Here is a 19,317-nt window from a genome sequence, read left to right on the forward strand (position 1 = left end):
TTACCACCTCAGGATACCCCATTCAATGTACAAAACATTCTCGTGTCAAGCCCGAAATGTCACCGCCTCGAACGCCATGCCGCCAAAAGAAAGATGTTGATGCATCGCCCTCAATCCAAAACCTACCGCGCGTGCCAAACCGACCGACAGTGTCCCCGGTACCCGCCGTCATATTATAAGAAGAAATAGAACATCAAAAAGCAGAACGCGATGAAACTGCCCATGATCACCCCGTCCCTCTGCTTCCTCGCCGATATCCTGCCTATCAGGGAGTTGATCCCGGGCACCTGGCTCGCGGCGAGCGTGATCCTGCGGTTGATGTTGGCGAGCGTCTCCCTCTGCACGATGAAGCTCTCCTGCACGGCGTACGCCTGTGACAGCACGCTGTCGGCGGCGTCGTGGCTCCTGTCGACGCGCCGCCGCTCTTCGAGCATGTAGTCGGCCTCGGCCTGCTCCGGGTTGGATGCGCGGTATGACTCGATGTCGTCGCGGACGTTGGACAGCAGGTTGGCGCGGTTGCGAGCTTCGGAGAGGTTCGACTTGAGGCGTGCAAGGTCCTTGTTATGGGCTGCAAGCTTCTCGCGCAGCAGGGACAGGTTGTTCTGCTTCAGGGCTGAGGAGGTGAGGGTCGCGTCGGAGTCGAGGAGGCGATTGAGTTGAGTGATGACGTTCTCTCGCTGGGGATCGAGACTTGTCAGTACCAAGATGCGACATCTACCTACAGATGGCGTCCTTACCTTTGCGAGGAGGTCTTCCAGCCTTGTTTCCGTGGACCTCTCCTCCTCTGTCGGCTTCTGCGGGATGTTCGGTGCTGTCGAGAACTGCGAGTAGGTGTGAAACAATGACTCCGTCTGAGCAAAGGGTTAGCAGCATCACCCGAATTCACCATCGATGTGGCTTCTGACCTGCGACTCTAATGTTCTGGCCTGTTGCCGTAGTTGCGCCCACCCATTGTTGCCGGTTGAGGATGCCATGGTCGTCTTGGTGGTGGTGTCCGGAGGCGGGCTTGGTGTTTCGGTTTCGGCTGCAGCGGTCGTGCAGCGGTGGCAATGATCCTGGTGCAGCTGCCTGCGCAGGACAGCCCACAGGGTTGATCTCTTATCGGGGGGGTTAATTGGAACTGGTGTATTATCTGGATAAGCATGCGCTCTGTAGGGTGGTTGGTGCTCTGCCTTATGATACCTCCACGTTGGGAGGACGAGTCGCTGGCCTGTCGTCACACCTGGAGGAAGCCCGGCACAGGACAAAGCACTTGTACGGAGTAAGCAGCAGAGACGTCGGATATAGAATGCTTATCAGGAGGTACCCTGATAGCGTGGTCAGCGACCCATTGGTGGCTAGTACTCCTGTTTGGACCCCTAGCGTTTCGCGGAGTGGGCCTGCCCCCGGCGCGGAGCCTGCCTCTGAGCAATTTTTTTTTGGACACGGCGGCTGCTAATACTTTTCTCCGGACTCCCACACAGGCCGAAACTTCGCTCTCCCTCAAACTCCACCCGCAGCGACGACTGAACGACCCAGCAACTTGCCCTTCTGCCCGCCCCCGACAGACGACGTTAAATCGACAATACCTGCGAAAATGGTGCGTCACGACCCCGACCCCGAATTTCTGCGAGGCCGTGTGTGGTAATTGGGCTGTTGGAATGCTTTTCCCGCAGCGCCAAACCACCCCCACTAGCAAACGACCGCGATTGACGATTTACACGGACGGGTAACTGACAATGTTGCAGTCTTCCGCAAAGATCAAGGCCGGCCAGCTGTGGTCCAAGAACAAGGACGAGCTCACCAAGACCCTCGGCGAGCTGAAGACCGAGCTCGGCCAGCTGCGCATCCAGAAGATCGCCTCCTCGGGCACCAAGCTGAACAAGATGTGAGCGGATACACACACCACGCGATGCACACAACGAACCACCACCTCCAACGTGCCCGAGCACTAGGCGGCGCATGGGATTGGACAAGGAGCATGGGAGCTAACGATGCGGTTCTTGATGCAGCCACGACCTCCGAAAGTCGATCGCCCGTGTCCTCACCATCATCAACGCCAAGGAGCGACACCACCTCCGCCTCTTCTACAAGAACAAGAAGTACCTGCCCCTCGACCTCCGCGCAAAGCAGACCCGCGCCATCCGTCGCCGCCTGTCTCCCGAGGACGCCTCAAGGAAGCTCGAGAAGACGAAGAAGCGCCAGCAGCACTTCCCTCAGCGCAAATACGCCATCAAGGTTGGTCAACAACACAACACCTAGGGGCAGCAAGGGAACCTTGGACTGCCCGCTGGGGCTGGACGGGCATGCAGCGTGCTAACGGGTGGCACACAGGCTTCCGCATAAAGTGGCAAACGGCGTCGGCATTTGAGGGTTTTTGGTAATTGAAGCAGGTCAAGGCAAAAAGGCTACAGGTCGCTGGCGTGGTTTTCCCGAGAATCAAAAAAGAAAAAGGACGATTCCACGCATTCTCGTATGGCATCACAGGGCACAAACTTGTTTTCCGCTACGGGTCTCGGTGTTATGAGGATATATGACAGCAAGCCCGGATACCTAGTCAACCAGATAGCTCCAAAAGAGAGCTCGAGTTGACTTCACCACCACCACTTACGCTTCGTCCCCCGTGTGAAACGCCGAGGCTGAGACTACTACCCAAGACGATCAGGCGGTGGGGCGGTCGAATACCCTCATCGATATCGATGGACGTGGGTTGCTTGTCGGAGGCTTCTGCTCGTGTCAGTTCGGCCCATCGAGGATGTCAAAAATGCGCTCGGTGCTTGTATGGTGTACTTGGAGCAATAGACTAAATGACTGGCCGAATCCTGCCGAAAGGACCTTTTGCTTGCTCGATGAATCGACCATGATACTCACTCAGTCCATGTTGCTTGCTATGCTCTGCAAGCTGCCAGTGCCACCCACTCTTCAAGGTAGACCCTCCGGTGTTTCTTCATCAGCTATGCGATGAGCAGATGGATCTCGTTTTGCTCTCGAAGCTGCCGCATCACGTTTGCACGTCGTTGCCACTTGAGAATGTGATAGCGAACCTTGAGAGAGACAGCCCCTTCACCAAGATGATTGTCGGACAGCCCTTGAATTTCTATTTCACTGTGTCCAATGGGCTTGCCTCACAACGAGTGGTCATCACACCCCCACCTTGTTCTGAATTGTCACCCTACAGTCTCAATCCATTCAGGCCTGCAGAAGCGATGATCAGCCGAGTGGATCAACAATGCCGGCTGGAGTCCGTACTTCGTCAAAGTGCCCGTTTATCCTTTTCCCTCCATCCTTCAAGTCGGGCGGCGCGATTTGAAAAAGGTTTGGAAGCCTTTGTCGATCCTCTCATACATAAATAGGCAATCCATGCCCGGTTCTACAAGTAGTGGATTACCATGTGTTCAATGTTGTGTGAAGGAACCGTTGCATTTACTGACCGTCCCGCATGCAAATGGTCACGGCATGACGTGCACAAAAACGGCGCCCAAGAGAACAGGCCATCACAAAAAAGAAATGGACATTTTCATGAGCCAGTCATAATGATTAGTTGGCTTTATGAAGCAGACTATTTAAGGTCACCGTATTCGCCATGTCCATGCACCCCGTCCCCCAACTCTGCCTCTCTCTCAATGGGACAAGAGGCTGTCTGTCCTGTTGAACGCCTATCGCTGTGCATATTCCTGGTATTGTGGGTATCATCATCTCATCATGCCAATGACTCCTTCTTCTTCTGCGTTCATTTCTTCCCCTGTGTCGAGTCACGAATCTGACCCTTCCAAAATCCCATTGACACACGTAGGAAAGGATAGGGTAAGCAAATTATGGGTCAAGGGAACGTTAAAGCGCAAGAGAGCATTAAAGGGAAACGAAGGGAAATTGAGAAAAAAAGGCAGTGCTTAAGACTCTACCATGCCGACTCGGCATAGTTCTGGAGTGGTTGGTTGAAATTGTACGTCGTTCCATTCAGAATCGCACCGTCGGCTGCGAAGGATTGTTGCTGCAGGGGCATGGTATCATATCCTGTACCGTCCTGGGGGTTGTATAGCAAAGAAGCATTTCCCGCAGATATCTGCCCGTATTGCAGAATTGAGGGTGAGCTCATCGGGGCAGCCATGTTGTCTGGTTTCTCAGCACCGGAGACATGGTTGGTAGTAGCTCCCCGAGGAATAAAGTCCACAGGAGTAGCGTGAACAGATTTCGAAGCCTTTTTCGACGGGACAAGTGAGGCCTTGTTGCTGCCAGCCACACTACTACTGCTCGATCGACTGCACCGGGCGCTGGAGCTGCGACGGAACGTTATGGGTCCAACAAGTTTTTTCACTTCTGGTGATCGAGATTTGTTAGCAAATGTCTCTTGGTCTCAAGCACAAAGATGCTGATTCTCACCCTCGGGACGACGCTTGTGGACTGTTTCCAAGTGGCGGCGGCACTGATCCAGTCTATTGAATCTTTTATCACACATAGGCTCGGGGCAGGCGTGCCGACCAACGGCATCATGCGTCCTCCTATGTTTGGAGAGGTTTGAGGACTCGCCAAATAAGGCGCCGCAGATTTCGCATTTGAGCGGTTTCATGTGGGTGTGCGTGCGTATGTGCATGGCTGTAAGCATCTTGGGTCAGCCGCAGTGCCCCTTCGGTATATCGCTGATGTTGGTACAATGGCGGCCTGACTTACTTAGAGCGCTTTGCTGCCTGAACGCCTTCCCGCAAGTATTGCATTTCAGCGGCTTGGCGTTTTTGTGGATCAGGACATGCTGCGACAGTGCTTGTTTGGCAGAAAAGGATTGTGCGCAATGGTCACACTTGAAGGGTTTGTCTGGACGCGGTTAGTCTCTGGTATGGAGATTCGCGAGAACACTACACTTACATTGGGTATGAGTCAACATATGGCGTTTGACCTTGCTCTTCTGTGCAAAAGGCTTGTGCCGGCGCCCACAATCAGCCCAGGCACAAACGTACCCGCCATCGGCCTTTGCCATGTTCTCCACGTGCTCTGTCTGCACATGCATCTCAAGCTCTTCCGGATTCTCGAAAACCATCCCGCACTTGGAAGCGCCTTGGCCCCACAGACAGACTGATGATCCGGAATCCTGCATCTGGCCGTCGCCAGATGCGCAGGACTCGGCTGGGGAATTTGGCACATCCTGACCGGCGTCCGACGCGGACGGGGGGAAATTGGCTCCGCCTGGAGATGCAAGACGGCCTAGGTTTTGATTCTTTGGTGATGGCAAATGCTCGTGACCGAACGCAAATAGACCTCCTTGATGTACGCTTGGCACTGGCTGTTGTGCAAAACTGTTGTTCGATGTGCCGAATGTGGCTGCAGTTTCCATGCCTGAAAAGTCCAGGACAGGTTGGTTTGAGTGCTGCAGTTGCATGTTCTGCGGATAATGCAAGCCCTGGTCCATGAGATGGACTATATGGCCGTGCTGAGTATGCTGCTGAATATGCTGCGAAGCCTGTAAGGGGTTTTGGAAGGGCACACCGCATTCACCTGGAAAATTGCTGCTGCTATTAGCATGACCTTGGAAATTGACCATGCCATTCTGGCCTGAGGCTCCCGGAAGAGCAGGCGCATGGCAATGGGGATTTGGCCCTAACGCAAAAATATCAAAATCAATTGCCATCAGGTCTTCTTGTTGGTCGAGTTGCTGCTGGGGGTCATGGGATTGTGCCTGCGTCTGGTACAGGTGTGCGAAGGTAGCGTGTGACCCTGGGTCGGGACAGCCAGGGCCTGCCTCCTGGGGGAAATTGAAGGCATAGTTGTGCCCAGACATGTCCGGGTCGTACAGGTTTGGTTCTAAGGAAGCATAAGCCATGATTCCGACAAGTATATCAGGAGGAAAGAAACCATTGCTCAAGAGTCATATGTGCATAGCTGCAGCGGCCTATGTAAACCTTGCAGCCAGGGATGAAGAAGAATACTTACGATCATGGAAAGCCACGATATTTGCACTGGCTTCCTTCGCACTCGTCATGATACCCTGCAAGATGAAGGCGCTATGGGCGACCTCAGGCTCGACTACAGGTTTTGTGCAGTTCTCGTCTCTGCAGGCTGTGACGAGATCACATGTACCTGCACTACATGGACCTTTGCTCCCTGAGCATTGGCTATCACAAGAGGCGTTACTTCCTGCCTCAGACGGAGGATATTCTTCGATGAGCTCGTCATCTGGAGGTGGCTGGCCAGGGGCCGTGTGGTGTGAGACCATGGACACCACCTCATTGGCCATCGGATCCGGGTTGTCATGGCCAGGTGATTGTATTCTTGATTGCACTTTCCCAGTGATAGCCTCAGGAAAGGTGTCACCAGCGTTAGGAGACTGCGGAGAAGGCACGGCGGCATCATGGCTGCCGAGATCAGTCAGGGTCGGGTAAGGGACAGCGCTGAATGCCGCCCCAAAGTCGGGGTCATTCTCGCGGGAAAGACCAAGGCCTTGACACCCTGCACCAATCAGACATGTGTCGTCGTGCGCTGAGGACTCGTGGTCATAGGCATTCCCATATAGTGGAAGACTGAGCACCAGGTCATCCATGGTGCGAGTCCTACGGGTCTGTTCAGGAGGAGGTTGTTGGAGGTGCCACTTTCCGGTCCAGACTGCAGCCAGGCTATCGACTGGTATCGAACTGTAGGTGGTTGCTAGGGAGAGGGAGAGAGAGGACCCTTGGTGGTCCCTGAAGAGTCGGCTTTCCAATGGTGGTGCGGGTTCAAGACATGTCGTGGGTCAGAACGCTGAGTGGGTTGGATGTACGTGCTGCCAATGAGCGGTAGTTCAAGAGGAAAAGAACGGCGGACCGTGGGTTTCCAGCCTGGGGACGAATGACCCGAGTCCAAGAGGTGTGCAATCCGGCGGGGTGACGTTGAGAGAGGCGGGCAGGCGAAGAGGAGCGAGTGGTGAGGCAAGAATTGGACGTGGAAGTGTGAGCACCCTGATGGCAACGGATCGGACCGGGGTCGGCATGCACTTAGTCAGCAGCACCTGATTGGTTGCTGCTGACCAAATGCGTCGGGTACTTGGGTACTCCGTACACGGGTCCGTACTTGTGCACTCGATCGCCTGCATGCGGTACAGTAACTGGAAGATAGCGGGTAAGGGCCAATGGACACCTGCAGATGCAGACAATGGGTCCTGAGAGCTCAAATCGCAACCGTCTTCGGTGAGAGCGTCAGGCCTGGGATAAGTTCCATGCAGTGACTTTGGCCACTCAAGGGGAGACTAAATCATGTTTGCATGGCAGGGTACTTACAGGGATTCAAACAGCAGGGTGCCTAGATAAGTATACATTGGGACCTGGGCAGGCAGGGGTGTCATCCTGACTCGAAAGACAATGGTCAAACGGCACCCACCAGTCTGTGGGTTTACAGGTACCTAGGTAGTTACTACCAAGAAAGAGCACAAAAGTTAGACGACACACAAACATATTGTGTGCTGCATCTACTAAGCCTAACTTGGTTCTGTTGTGGCTTAGGTGGGTGGTTTAGCTTCTATTCCGTGTACGTCCGAGGCCATACATGGCGCCTTCATGGTAGTAAGCACTCTACTTGGAAAGAATACGATGCCGATAACAGTAGTTATAATACGATAGGTGCTTGTGGCCTCAGCCTTGCGACGCACAGACAAGGCTAAGGGGCACCGTCTTGATAATAGATTATTATGCTTATATTTGTGCCCGTAAGATGCCACCCACAAGGGGTCAGCTAGTGACGGCATGGTACTTATAACTGCTAGGGAATAGCCAATCTACCAGATTAGTTATTATGGTCTTTTGGCCGGATGGTAGAGTGTGAGCCTTAGCAGTCTCGCTCCCGTTGCACAGCCCCAGCTGACGCCTACAGATTGGACAGGACTTGGCTCGTCACTAGCAACACCTTACGGCCTCAGTTTGCGTCAGCGGTGCAGCTTTCTTGAAGCTGTGAAACAAAATTGCTAAATAGCATCATCAGCCAGGACATATTCATCCACATTCTGGTACTCAGCCGTGCCATGGTGACTGGTTGGGGGGGGGGGGATGTGTTGAATGAATGTGAAGTGGTGATTTCTAGGGTTGGAAAGATGATCTTTAAGCGCTCAGAATCATGCACTTGATGACTAGTACATGTCTTGCAGTCTATGTATTTCACTCAAGTAATATGTGACAAAAGTTTCCATTACCAAATGGCGACAAAAGGTTGGAACGGAATGTTTTGCAAGTGTCTAATTTGGGGGCTTTTGGTGGTCATGTTGGAGTTGAGTGAACATGCAGCTTGTGGGCGGGAATGTTGGGACAAGGATGGTTTTATAAGGAGCGCAGAATTAAGGTGTGTCTACATAGTACCTACTCTGATACCTAGGTAGTTTAGTTAACGGGTACCATTTTGTCCTTGATGGGTCCTGCCCAAGTTTCTAGACAGCCAAACAATCTGAGACTTTGTAGAAAGCTGTAGCGGGCAGATAGACAATGTTGGTGGGTTCTATTGGCCAGGGTCGGTGTTGTCAGACGGCGCCGTCTAAAAGCACTCACCCCGCCCTGCCAGCCTGCTCCAGGTAGTCTGGGGTGCACCACTGCTGATACAACTGAATACCCGGGAAGCGTGTGCCAAGCTACCTAGGAACATAGGTACACCTCCACATGGCGACCGGTTTGATTAGCTGTGACAGGGGATATCCGAGCCCAGACATCCCTCCTCTTTGTGCGAAAGATCTCACTAGGCAAGCCAGATAGTTGCTCAGCAGTCCGACTTGCTGCTCCTGGATGCCTGGGCAAATCCAACCCGACTTCTACAAGCCGTCACAGCGAACAGCTGCTCAGCAGCTCAGCCAAGGACTCACATATCCCCGCATCTGCCCCGGCATCTCGCGGTTGACACACCCCCGAGCGCCACTACCTCCCTGTGGCAGGGTTCCTGTCCATATCTTCGGGGCCCATATTAAGCGGCACCGTCACACGCAGAGATGGGTGCCCTCTGCGGCAAGGAGTCGAGGGATGATAACTTCGCCGGCCCAGGCCGCCGGCTGGACTCATCACCCGACCAGAGTCCCACCGCGCCGCTGCCCAGCAACAAGCGCGTCGTCGGTGGGCCCCCGCGGACCCTGGGAGGCTCGTCAAGCGGCGGCGGCGGCGCTTCCTCCTCAAGCGCCGCGGATGCGAGGCGCAAGGCTGCCGAGGCTGCCGAGGTGAGCAAGAATCCTCCATCATGGATCGCGATAATCAGCACCACACCGGCCACCGCCCCGGAAACTGACAGCTTTCTTAGGCGAGACAGAAAGCGGCAGAAGGCAAGTTCAGTGGCAAGTTGGGTAGTCAGCTGCAGCAACAGAAAAAGGAACCCCTGAACGAGACCATGAAGCGGCATGCCGACGAGGAGAGGCAGCGGAGAGAGATTGAGAGGAACGATGAACAACGCAACTACAACTGAAGAGCGCCTGGTACTAACGCACTGATTTCGGCGTACTGGATGGGCTGGAATCCTTTTGACATAGGCCAGGCGAGGACCCAAAGTATCTTGACAGTGAAGCTTCTAAATCTTATTCTACCTCGACCATCTGCCCTCTGCGCTCCTGTTGACACTGCATGTGATGGCTAAGCACTACGCATGCCTCGGCCTTTAAGTCCCCTCTACTTCGGTGTACGCTCTAGCCCTTGTCATGTGGCTTCCAATCACGTGCTGTGAGGACTTGTCCCCCTCAAAAGCCACACTGAAAGGTGGGCTTGAACAGGATGAACCCCGGCCGTCTTGCTGAGCCTTGGAGGCTAGACTCGCTTCCCCTGTGCTAACAGATCTCCTACTTTCGGTGGCAAGACCAGGGCACTTCTATCATTGCGTCTGTAAAAGTCGACGATTACCATGGCCGTGTTTTCAGGCACATCTTCGTGGACGAAGTGACCAGCCTCCGGGAAAATATGCAAGGCATATTTGCCTGTGTGAGAGTCAGCTTCGCAGTCACTTACCCACACGCCGCGACAAAAGAAAAAGAAAGGCTCACCTTGCATCTGACCGATGGTCAATTCCTTGTCCAGCCGGTCGGTACCGGCCAGGATCAGTAGTTTGCCGCCCTTGGCCTCGAGGAACTTCTTGCTCAGACCCACGAACCAGTCGGACCAGAAGGGCTCTGTGGCAGCTAGATTCGTCCTCCACTTCCAGGGCCTGCTCAAGTCTGGGCTCTGATCCTGAATCAGCAGGGCGGGCACACTGGTGCGCGCTGAGATCGAGTTGCGGAGTGTCCTCGACCGAATGTGCCAGTCGATGCCAGCTTGGACCGAGGCAAAGCCCGTGGGCCTGGTAGACAGATATGTTGTCATGCTCTGGAGCGCGTCCATGGCGGAGCCCTCGACAACATCCAGAACGGCGTATCCGAGCAGCGAAGTTCCCAGGGCGTGCGATTTTGCGAGATCCGTCACGACAGCCCCTCCGAGTGAGTGGCCGACGAGAACGATGGGGGGTAATTCCTTCCAGCCCATCTGCGCCTGGGTCTGCTGAATTGCGGACAACAAGTCTTTGCGCAATGTCTCCAGGCGGAGGTCAAGCGGCGAATCTGGGGGCGTGACCGTCGATCCGTGGCCTCTCGCGTCCAGGGACAGGATGCCTGCAGATGGCAGCCGCTTCCTGATCTCGGAGCCTACCACTGCAAACGACAGGGCAGATGACCCAGCGCCGTGGTGCATCACGAACAGTGGGCCCTTATCGCCAGGTGAGTTCAGGTAGGCATGATGTATGATCTGAGCCATGCCGGTCTCGTCCTTCTGGCCTTCGAGGAAGAGCTCCCGTTCGAAATACGTCGTCCAAGGTATCTGGTCCAAAGTTCTGCCTCCCCCTCGTGGCGGACTGGTTTAGTCCCATCAGTCATGTCAATGAGATCTCCTCGAACTAGACTGCCTGGAGAATAAATGAGTAGCACTCACCCCAGTGGCCTCGCAAACAGCTTCCTGCTCGGGGTGGGAACCACGGTGCCGGTGGATGAGGCCGACGAGGCCGACGAGGAGTCGTCGTCCAAGGCTTCCGGGAGCTCCCCTATGCGACCGCTCTCCTCCTCCTCCTCCTCCTCTTCGTCTAGCTCATTGAACACATCTGCATTACTCAGCTCCATCTTCTTCTTCGCCCACGCCTTCTGCAAATCACTCATCTTGAGCGCGTAATTCTCCGAGTGCGTTGATACTGTGCTTCGTCATCTAGCCCGACCGCCAGCGATCGATGGATGAGACTCTCCCAATCAAGCTTGCATTGGGGAGACGAACACGATTGAAACAAGTGTTGCACGGTTTGGCGGGGAGCACGTGGTGGCGTTCCTCTCGGGGAGGATAGTCGAAACGGCTGCAGGAAACGCTTTCTGAAATGACCAGACTATCAGTTCATATGCAAGTGCACATGCAGGCCGTTGATACCTGTCACATACGTCACCTCACATGTATTGTCGGGAGGCGCGTTTTGGACAGCCGTGGCCGCTACGAGGGGACCACTCACATAGGCAAGTGAGCTTCCCACTCTTTGAGGCGGCAGGTACAGTGCTTTACACAGTGCAGCGCCACACACAGGGCCTCACCACCCCGGCCAGATCATAAACTCTGGACATTCTTATAGCCGGCTGAATGTTTTGTTTTAGAGAGAAAATTTCTAAAAATCTTGTGAGCATCAGCATCTGCACAATGAGGTCCAATGGTCGCGGGTTCCGTCTAAGTGGCGCAGCCACCATCTAAATAAAATACACCAGCACCCAGATTCAACAATTGCAGCTGCAGGCACAATTTGAAGTCCCGGTCTGCTTGGTACGTAATCCCCAAGACGCATCAGTACAAGAAAATCACGAACATGAGCAGGATGCGAATGCTAGCCTTCCAGTCACTGGGGGGAGAGTCCAACTAACTACCTTTCCCCAGCCGGTACATCAACTTGTCTTTGGATATCTTTGTCTAAACCCGTATTGTCCATGCATGCTACCAACAACGCCAAATTGCCAAAACTTTTCCAAATTCCACTCCTGGATATGCTAGTTGACGTCCTGGTGAGGTGTAGTATGTTCAAACTGAGAGAGCCACAGGGGACCGAAGAATCTCTGTGTCCTTGGCCGGCTCCTTGGCCGGCTCGTCCGTCTTCTGACGTTTGCTGGAAGCCTCCTCAGAGACCTGCGAAGCTGGACGTGTTTCAGTTTTCCGCTTTGCATTCCCATTCACCTTGGCTGAGGATTTTGCACCAGTGTCGACAGTAATGCCAACTGCCTTGTCTGCGGTGGTTGCCGCGTCCTTCAAGTGGTCGAGCCCCAGCGCCTCGCACACGGCGGTATAGCTCTTGCAGGACTGGACCCGCTTGTAGGCAGGTTGCTTGCCGGGAATGATCTGGTTCAGCATGTACTTTGTATTGCCAAACCTGTTCTCCGTTTCCATCGCAAAGCGGAGGTACGTCTCTGTCACCTCGTCCCATGGCGCCATACCGCCCTGCGCCTTGGTTCTAAAACAACTCGAGTTCTTCTCTGCCGCCGTCGCGATCATGGCACCGTCGACACCGAACTCCTTGATGAGCTCTGCGGCAGAGTCCCGATCCTCGACATCCCCATTCATCAGGCACGCAACACCAGCCTCGTGGCACACCTCACGGATCATCTGTAGCTGGCCTCGGATGGCCCTCTCGCGTGGTCGCATAGGCGTTGTCCGGCAGTGCACGGTCAACGCCGTGATCCCAGTTGCTACCAGTCTCCTCACCAGGGCTTCCGTTTCTGCTGGTGTTTCCAGTATCCTGATCTTCACGCTGATTCCAATCTGGAACTCGGGTACAATGTTCCTCACCAGAGCCTCCAGGATAGCTACCAACTTTTCAGGTGTCCTCAAGAGCGCCGCGCCCATCCCGTCGTGTGTGCTGAACGATTTGGGGCATCCTGCGTTCACATCTATCCCCGCCACGTCTGGTGCGATGAGTCGCGCGGCTGCGACGGCGCGGTCTGGGTCGGAAGTGCCGATTTGGAAGATGAGTTTGCGCCCTTCGCGCTCGGGGTGTAACCGGTAGATCACCGACTCTTTGGCGTTGGGCGGCGGCTGCTTCTGCCCTTGGTGGGGGATGCGGATGAAGTCGATTGTTTTGGTGGACGGATTGACCCGTCTTGTCGTGCCCAACATGGATCGGTCGACGGTCTCGGGGCCTGCACGTGCAAAATCCATCAGTCATGGTAGAATCTCATTTAGATAGGCAGAGAAACTGACCCCATACCAAGTCGGCGCCATAGTGGAGGGCCAGCAGGCGCGATGGCAATTCGCCCGACCGAACCATTGGTGCCAGAACCAGTTTTCCTCTGTAGTCGACTCCCCTTGGAGGGATCGCTACTCTGTTGAGAGCCGCCTCAGACATGATAACTGACTTCAAGGGGCGAAAGAGCATCACTAAACGGCTGCTCACACTTGTGTTGTGGAATGGCAAAGTGCAGCTTGCCGAGGCGCAAACTTCCAGGTGCGGTCGCCAGCGGGATTCACAAAAGGTCTTGGCCTTGGCGGCCAGTGAGAGAGCTGCCCCAAATTTTGATACCCGGTGTGGCTAGTGCGGGCGAGTCTGATAAGTCTATTTCTAGAGACAATCCCGTAAAGCCCCACAAACCCGGTTACTATGAGGACCCTCCCTGCCTACATGGAATCATCAGGCTTTAGCTATATAATATTTTTAACTTTTATTAAACTAATAATATTAATATAAAGAATATTTTTTAATAATAAATAATATTATAAATAATTATAAAATAATTATAAAAACTTTTATATAATAATTTTTATTAAATTAATTTTTAAAAAATATATTTTATTTTATTTTTATAAAATTTTAATTATTTATTTTAATTTAATAATAAAGTTAAAAAATATATAAATAATTTATATATATTAAATTTATATACTATTAAATCTTATTTATTATAATTTAATACTATGTATTAAAATTTTTATTTAAATAATTTATATTTAAATTTTTAAGTAAGCTCTATAGGATATATATATATATATAAGTGTGAACCTCTAATCTATTTTTTTATTAAGTTATCTTGGGTCTTTAAAGTTTGCCATAGCGTGAAAGGACTGTATGTGTTTGAGATGTCTATGGATTCGGAATGAAACCGCTGACTTCAACTAATCAACTTCCAGCGGACTTCCCTGCCACAAAATCTCTTGTTCAAATGTGCGTCTGGAACATTTATTATATTGGTATGACAAACCCAATTGCGAGACTTTAAGTGTAGAAGGTGGTATCTAGGTATACAAAGGGTATTTGCTACACAATGAAACAATGCGGAAAACAAAATGAAACCACGGAGAATTAATGTCGAAATCAGCGCACACTGGGATCCCGCGAATTAGGCTCAGGCCGCTACAGTCAAGGTAGGCACCGTCAACCCATAGGACTCAGTCCTGCCCTCGCGATCATGCTGGTTGATCTCCACGCGGATGCAGATGTCCAGACTGCCGTCATTCTCCTTGCCGTGATCCTGCGCGGACGCAGCTCTGTGCTTCGTGCCGCAGTCGACCTCACCAGGGTGGATGGGAAGGTGGCCGTCCTTGGACTTGACCGAGATGCGCCCGCTCACGGTGGATGCGGCCTCCTGGCCGTTGGTCGACTCCGCCGCTCCGTTGGCGGCTGTCGTGGGCCGCTGCCTGGGCGGGTTATTGGGCGAGTTCTCGGTGAGCATGGCGAAGTTGCGGCTCGGCATCGTCACTTGGTTGTGGTTGGCGGTCTTGTTGGAGTCGCCTGGGTCCTTGTCGAAAAGCTTCAGGAGCGTCTCGTCTGTCTCGTGGTCGAGGTGGTGGATCTTGTTGCGGCGCGCGAGCAGGTTTGCGACAGCCTGCGGTGGGGGCTTGTTCACAATCGCAGACGAGACCACGTTTGCCATGTAGCGGTGGTCGTTCTCGCAAGGGATATTGAGCGAGGGATTGGAGTAGAAGCGGCCGAGAGCTGCCAGGTGAACATCTCCGCCGAGAATCGTCACGCGCACGGAGACTAGTTGTTCGACTTTAGCCCCACGCCCTCGTCATGGGGAAAAGCTATCAGTCGATGACTTACATTGCTTGCATATCTGCTGAAATCGCTCGATCATGGTGTTACGCTCCTTCTTGTGAGTTCGAGCGGTGTAGTGATCATCCAAGTCATCCAGAAGATCTACGGATCCGTCGAAGTGGTTGAAGAGACCACCACCTGTAGTGAGAGTCAGCCATCGTGCGTACTCCATAAATATTTGACGGAACACCAAAAAAGAACAGCTGAGGCAGAGCAGCAGAATGCTTGCTGAATGATGCAGAAACCCATGTGCAACATACCAAGCCCAAATCTCCGATTGGCGAATTTGATAGGGCCCATAATAGGGCTACTGAAGACGTTCTCAAGCCAGGTGAGTCGCTGCGGGACGAGAGTCAGATAAGCTCATCCTAATTCTGCACCGATATCAGTCACTCACAGGGTACGCAATTGGAATTCCTAACAGCAGGATTAGGTGCTTGAAAGGCGTGCCCGCGGCTCGCGCGGCCTGCAGCTCTTCGCTCAGCCGCCCAAAGATCAAGTCGTATGTCTCCGGATAGTTGACCTGATGCCGTGTGCGCTCAGTACGCGCGTCAATGCCCACCAGTGCAATTCTTGCGCCCAACTTGGCAAAGATATTGTGAGAGTGCTCAGCCACGTACGGCCCGGGCTTGGGCCCGACGATATAGCTGGACTCGCGGATAGGCTCGGCGACGTATGTGTTAACAAGCTGGTCCCTGTCGATACCGGTGGCCTGGCCATCTCCGGGCACGGTCACTGTCTGCGGAGCGTCCGAGGTGTAGGTAGATGGCGGCGGTGGCAGGTGGTGCTGGAATAGCATGTAGTACTTGTGGGCACAACCTCCGATGCCGCGGAAGACATCACACTTCATGAACTCGTTGACGTAGGATCCAAACCCGTCAATTATATCATGGTCATCCCAAATATTGACTTGCTGCAATACATCAGTTTTTCTTTCCTTCTCTTTTTTTTCTACGGCTATGGGGATGAAAATGACGTCTTTTTTTTGGGGGGGGGGGGGGTTTCAGTGTATGTCACTGGGAAACTTCGAGAACGAGCTTATACTGACCGGAATTTGACCATTTGCGGTAGCAAATGGCTCCGTGCTATACCAACGGATGTAGTTGTTGAGATAATAATCGTCGCAATCGCTTCGCAGTTGCTCGGGGAATGGAAACTCGCGACGCTTCTTGGGATTACCGATATCCGTCCAAGGTCGAAGAGGGCCGTTGACTCTGATTCCGTCGTTGTAGATCTGATCGCCACCACCAATCATTACGTGGAAGGGCGCTTCAGCATGGCGCCTGTTGACATCATTCCACAGTGCAGGGCCGCTCCAGGCGTCCTCGTCGGTTCCGACGGAGAAGCCGTTGCAAGAGTGGAACATGATGCGCATGGACTCGGTGATGGCAGGTACGAAGAAGTAGTTCGTCTGAGGCTTCGTCTTGCTGGCGAAGCGCAGGCCAGGGACGGTGTATTCCCACCTGACCTCGGTGGCCTCCATCTCGGCGTGGAGGTCGAAACGCCAGAAGGTGTTGCGGATGTCGGAGTATAGACAGAATCCCTGGGTCTCGGTCGACCCTGCACCGTTCACGTGTCCATTGGTCTCCCCGTTGGTCGCAGAGCCAGGAAGGGCACCTTGCGACCTCTGAACAGGTCCGGCTCTCCGCAGCACGAGGGTTGGGACGAACCCCTGGGTCTTGCCGCCGCCCTTGGTGACTACCAGGACGCTACCAACCCAAGTATTCCCCTCGGTGCGCCTGTAGTTCAGCAGGGGCCCGCATGCAATGGTTTTCCCATCCTGAGGCACGGCGTTGGCGACATCGGCGTCGATGGCGTTCTGGGGCTCGCCGGCAGCTGCAGCCTCGTTTCCGTCGATCATGATGGGTGTGTGTGTCTTGCCCGGGACGGCAGGGCCGGCGGGTGGGCTGTCGCCGTCTTTTGTGGCATCGTCAGAGGGGACCCTGGTAGAGTGCAGAAAGCGTGCAAGATCATGGGTCCCGCTCTTTCCATCGGGGGCCCTTGGCTGAAGCGCTTGACCCGCATGTTTGCGAAATTGGCTCGATTCCTCATGGCGCCATCTGGTGCTGGACGCGTAGGGGTTTCGTGGGTCGAGTTGTTGGTCGTCCTGGTCGACGCCATGATCGTGCGCAGGGTGAGAAGACATACTGTGTGTCTTCCTTGGGACGGATTGGGGCTGCTGAGTCGCGAACGGGTCAGAGCGTGCGCTACTGGCAGAAACACGGAAGGTTCGCAGGCGTGGGGACTTACACAAAAGTTGTCGCAGTCGCAGTCGCAGTCGCAGTCGCAGATGCTGTCCTGTTTGTCCCAGCCACACGACGGGGTAAGGCAAGGTCAGTTGAGTGGAAGCTTGATAAGGGACTGGGCACGGGCGCTAAAGGTTGTTGTTGTCGTCGTTGTTGTTTTTTGTGCCACAGTTACAATTGTGTTGGCTGGATGTTGAAAGGCCCCCAATGTTATTCTTAGACGGAGGGATTCAAGATGAGGCCCGGGTAATGGGTCGTAGGGAACGGAAAAGACGGTTCAGCACGAGGCACACATAACCGCCCAGAACAGGATCAACACAAGACAATCTTGGACTCGGGACTGCGGTGGGTACGGGTGATGACATGCAGAGTCACGCCACTGGGTGCAGTAGCCAATGGACTCTGAAGTGTTCTGATTTGCTCTCGCGTGGAAAAAGAGGCGGGCAGACTGGCAGACGACGGCAAGCACAGCCGTGCGGTTTTGACGCGATCCCGTTTCTGGTGCGAGGGAGGTTGGGCGCAATTTGGGGATGATGACAACGCCAAGACGTGCTGATCAGGGAAGTTGAACGGCTCGACTCCCAGACGAGCTGAGAAGGGGACGCGGCTAAAATAAGGCCCTCTCCTAGCACGAGATAGATAGTGTGGATGGCTGGCTGGCTTTTGGGGACGGAGTGCAAGCTGCTGGCAATCTGCTGGCAAGCCCCATTTTCAAATGATTGATGGAGGATTGACTGCAGTGGTCGGTGATAGCAGTAATACACACATCGTGGTGCCTCAGGGCTGCGCTCATCCGCCCCCCCAACAAGACATTGCCGTGCGAGAAGCCGCCCAGTCCTCCCCCACTGCACAGCTAGCTGCTGTTTATTCCTTTGGAGGCCGCCGTATCGGAAGGTGCATGTAATGTGCGACCAGAGACGATCATGAGCGGCGAGAGCTCGTCCGAGTTACACCATGCGAGCACGGGGGCCTGTGTAATGAGTTTGTTGTGCCGTGATGCAGGCGCTGATATTGTGAGATTCGCAGGCCTGGCAGGCAGGGGCACTGTTTAATTTCTGATGTTCCATTTTTCGACCGCAACTCCAAATCTAAATCAGAATCCTGCTCTCTCCCATCTGCCAGCTTGCCAGCCTCTGCCTGCCCGCCGCAGTGGATCTCGGGTATCCCTGCAACCCTGGACCATCCACGCTGCCACGCTTGAGCTCAGGGGTCCATATCTCAGGCCTCGCACCCTTGTCCCTGCTCTATTGGCAGCTTGGCCTGTCAATTACATCCAGTTTCAAAACACTCGATCCATGGGTCCCCTCTCTTTGCCATCTCCGCCCCTCCTGCTCTCCTGCTAGGCCGCGGCGCCCAAGGTCTCAAGGATAGGACTGTTCTCATTGGGATATCCCACGGACGTCACCACAGTACCGAGGCGAAAGCACGAAGACACCCAGGATCCCTGCAATGTGGGCTACTGCACACAGTACGTCTGTACTGTACACAGTACTCTCATGACCACGCTGGGGCAACTGCTCCCAAATATCCTCCCCCATCTCGCGGGCCTTTTCAGATCTCATGGCCAGATCTTCTCCGGCCCAATGGATAAGATCTCAGGTGAGCTGCATGTGTCAGTCTGTGTGTCTTGACACGTGGGCTACGCGCTACCGGTACCGGTATCTCAGTAGTCCATCGACGTCCTTCAAGATGGAGTTGCCCCCACGGCGGTCCGCACCAGGGCACCACAGGTGTCACAGGTGGCAGCAAGCTCGAGAGCTTCTTGTCTGAAACCAGAGCTCCTGAGACTGGCAGGCCCTCGGAAGGAGGTGGCTGCCTCCGGTGAAACCAACCCGGGTCGATGTCCAAAAAGATCGTGAACACAACCCGTGACCTTTTGAGACAGACTTTGACATGTGGTGACAACCAGCCGCCTGACGGCACCTGAGTTGGGTGCCCAGGTGAGTACTCCGTATCTGAGGATGCATCATGCATGTCCTGCGGTATAACTTGGTGTTGAAAACAAGGCCAAACAAGATATTGGCCGGGCATGCTGTAGACCGACCGATCATAGTACACAGGCCTCCAAGCCTCTTGGCAGCATTCTGACAGCAAGACCAAT

The 19,317-nt window shown here is 53.9% G+C and overlaps 7 protein-coding genes across 7 annotated transcripts; 2 read left to right on the top strand and 5 right to left on the bottom strand.

Moving 5' to 3' along the window:
- Window positions 1-173: 173 nt before the first annotated feature.
- On the bottom strand, window positions 174-974 carry KVR01_004973 (uncharacterized protein; the record flags this gene model as incomplete). Its single annotated transcript, XM_044794224.1, has 3 exons — window positions 174-677; window positions 738-851; window positions 906-974. The coding sequence occupies 3 exons, from the start codon at window positions 972-974 to the stop codon at window positions 174-176; spliced, it is 687 nt and encodes a 228-aa protein (XP_044645418.1).
- Window positions 975-1,463: 489 nt separating this feature from the next.
- KVR01_005139 (uncharacterized protein) lies at window positions 1,464-3,138 on the top strand. The gene is made up of 4 exons (XM_044783803.1): window positions 1,464-1,579; window positions 1,728-1,867; window positions 1,992-2,217; window positions 2,314-3,138. Exons 1-4 carry the CDS (start codon window positions 1,577-1,579, stop codon window positions 2,323-2,325), a joined length of 381 nt encoding a protein of 126 aa, XP_044645584.1. The 5' UTR covers window positions 1,464-1,576; the 3' UTR covers window positions 2,326-3,138.
- A 361-nt stretch (window positions 3,139-3,499) lies between these two features.
- On the bottom strand, window positions 3,500-6,946 carry KVR01_005073 (uncharacterized protein). Its single transcript, XM_044783841.1, has 5 exons — window positions 5,902-6,946; window positions 4,840-5,772; window positions 4,648-4,788; window positions 4,360-4,572; window positions 3,500-4,296 (listed from the first exon to the last, which is right to left on the bottom strand). Exons 1-5 carry the CDS (start codon window positions 6,506-6,508, stop codon window positions 3,878-3,880), a joined length of 2,313 nt encoding a protein of 770 aa, XP_044645518.1. The 5' UTR covers window positions 6,509-6,946; the 3' UTR covers window positions 3,500-3,877.
- Window positions 6,947-8,905: 1,959 nt separating this feature from the next.
- On the top strand, window positions 8,906-9,369 carry KVR01_005276 (uncharacterized protein; the record flags this gene model as incomplete). The annotated part of the gene is made up of 2 exons (XM_044792695.1): window positions 8,906-9,127; window positions 9,208-9,369. 2 exons carry the CDS (start codon window positions 8,906-8,908, stop codon window positions 9,367-9,369), a joined length of 384 nt encoding a protein of 127 aa, XP_044645721.1.
- A 335-nt stretch (window positions 9,370-9,704) lies between these two features.
- Window positions 9,705-11,074, bottom strand: KVR01_005521 (carboxylesterase-mitochondrial 37S ribosomal protein YmS2; the record flags this gene model as incomplete). The annotated part of the gene is made up of 3 exons (XM_044789743.1): window positions 9,705-9,871; window positions 9,938-10,776; window positions 10,854-11,074. 3 exons carry the CDS (start codon window positions 11,072-11,074, stop codon window positions 9,705-9,707), a joined length of 1,227 nt encoding a protein of 408 aa, XP_044645966.1.
- A 456-nt stretch (window positions 11,075-11,530) lies between these two features.
- On the bottom strand, window positions 11,531-13,377 carry KVR01_005633 (tRNA-dihydrouridine(20) synthase (NAD(+))). Its single transcript, XM_044787749.1, has 2 exons — window positions 13,140-13,377; window positions 11,531-13,078 (listed from the first exon to the last, which is right to left on the bottom strand). Exons 1-2 carry the CDS (start codon window positions 13,312-13,314, stop codon window positions 11,967-11,969), a joined length of 1,287 nt encoding a protein of 428 aa, XP_044646078.1. The 5' UTR covers window positions 13,315-13,377; the 3' UTR covers window positions 11,531-11,966.
- Window positions 13,378-13,964: 587 nt separating this feature from the next.
- Window positions 13,965-18,254, bottom strand: KVR01_004888 (uncharacterized protein). The gene is made up of 6 exons (XM_044791100.1): window positions 17,221-18,254; window positions 16,019-17,149; window positions 15,368-15,883; window positions 15,231-15,309; window positions 14,977-15,108; window positions 13,965-14,913 (listed from the first exon to the last, which is right to left on the bottom strand). Exons 2-6 carry the CDS (start codon window positions 17,114-17,116, stop codon window positions 14,279-14,281), a joined length of 2,460 nt encoding a protein of 819 aa, XP_044645333.1. The 5' UTR covers window positions 17,117-17,149; window positions 17,221-18,254; the 3' UTR covers window positions 13,965-14,278.
- Between the last annotated feature and the right edge of the window lie 1,063 nt (window positions 18,255-19,317).

Source organism: Diaporthe batatas, assembly GCF_019321695.1.
Source record: "Diaporthe batatas strain CRI 302-4 chromosome Unknown Contig00005, whole genome shotgun sequence".
NCBI classification, from domain to species: Eukaryota; Fungi; Ascomycota; class Sordariomycetes; order Diaporthales; family Diaporthaceae; genus Diaporthe; species Diaporthe batatas.

Excerpts from the sequence above, each read along its gene's own strand:
- KVR01_005139 (XM_044783803.1), top strand. Across the intron at positions 1,868-1,991 it reads GGCACCAAGCTGAACAAGAT|CCACGACCTCCGAAAGTCGA; the intron begins GTGAGCGGATAC and ends TTCTTGATGCAG.
- KVR01_005073 (XM_044783841.1), bottom strand. The coding sequence starts at position 6,508 with ATGGATGACCTGGTGCTCAGTCTTCCACTATATGGGAATGCCTATGAC. Across the intron at positions 4,789-4,839 it reads TATGTTGACTCATACCCAAT|ACAAACCCTTCAAGTGTGAC; the intron begins GTAAGTGTAGTG and ends AACCGCGTCCAG. Across the intron at positions 4,297-4,359 it reads CCACAAGCGTCGTCCCGAGG|AAGTGAAAAAACTTGTTGGA; the intron begins GTGAGAATCAGC and ends CTCGATCACCAG.
- KVR01_005633 (XM_044787749.1), bottom strand. The coding sequence starts at position 13,314 with ATGCTCTTTCGCCCCTTGAAGTCAGTTATCATGTCTGAGGCGGCTCTC. Across the intron at positions 13,079-13,139 it reads TGGCGCCGACTTGGTATGGG|GCCCCGAGACCGTCGACCGA; the intron begins GTCAGTTTCTCT and ends TTGCACGTGCAG.
- KVR01_004888 (XM_044791100.1), bottom strand. The coding sequence starts at position 17,116 with ATGTCTTCTCACCCTGCGCACGATCATGGCGTCGACCAGGACGACCAA. Across the intron at positions 15,884-16,018 it reads CCGCAAATGGTCAAATTCCG|CAAGTCAATATTTGGGATGA; the intron begins GTCAGTATAAGC and ends GATGTATTGCAG. Across the intron at positions 15,109-15,230 it reads CAATCGGAGATTTGGGCTTG|GTGGTGGTCTCTTCAACCAC; the intron begins GTATGTTGCACA and ends CTCTCACTACAG.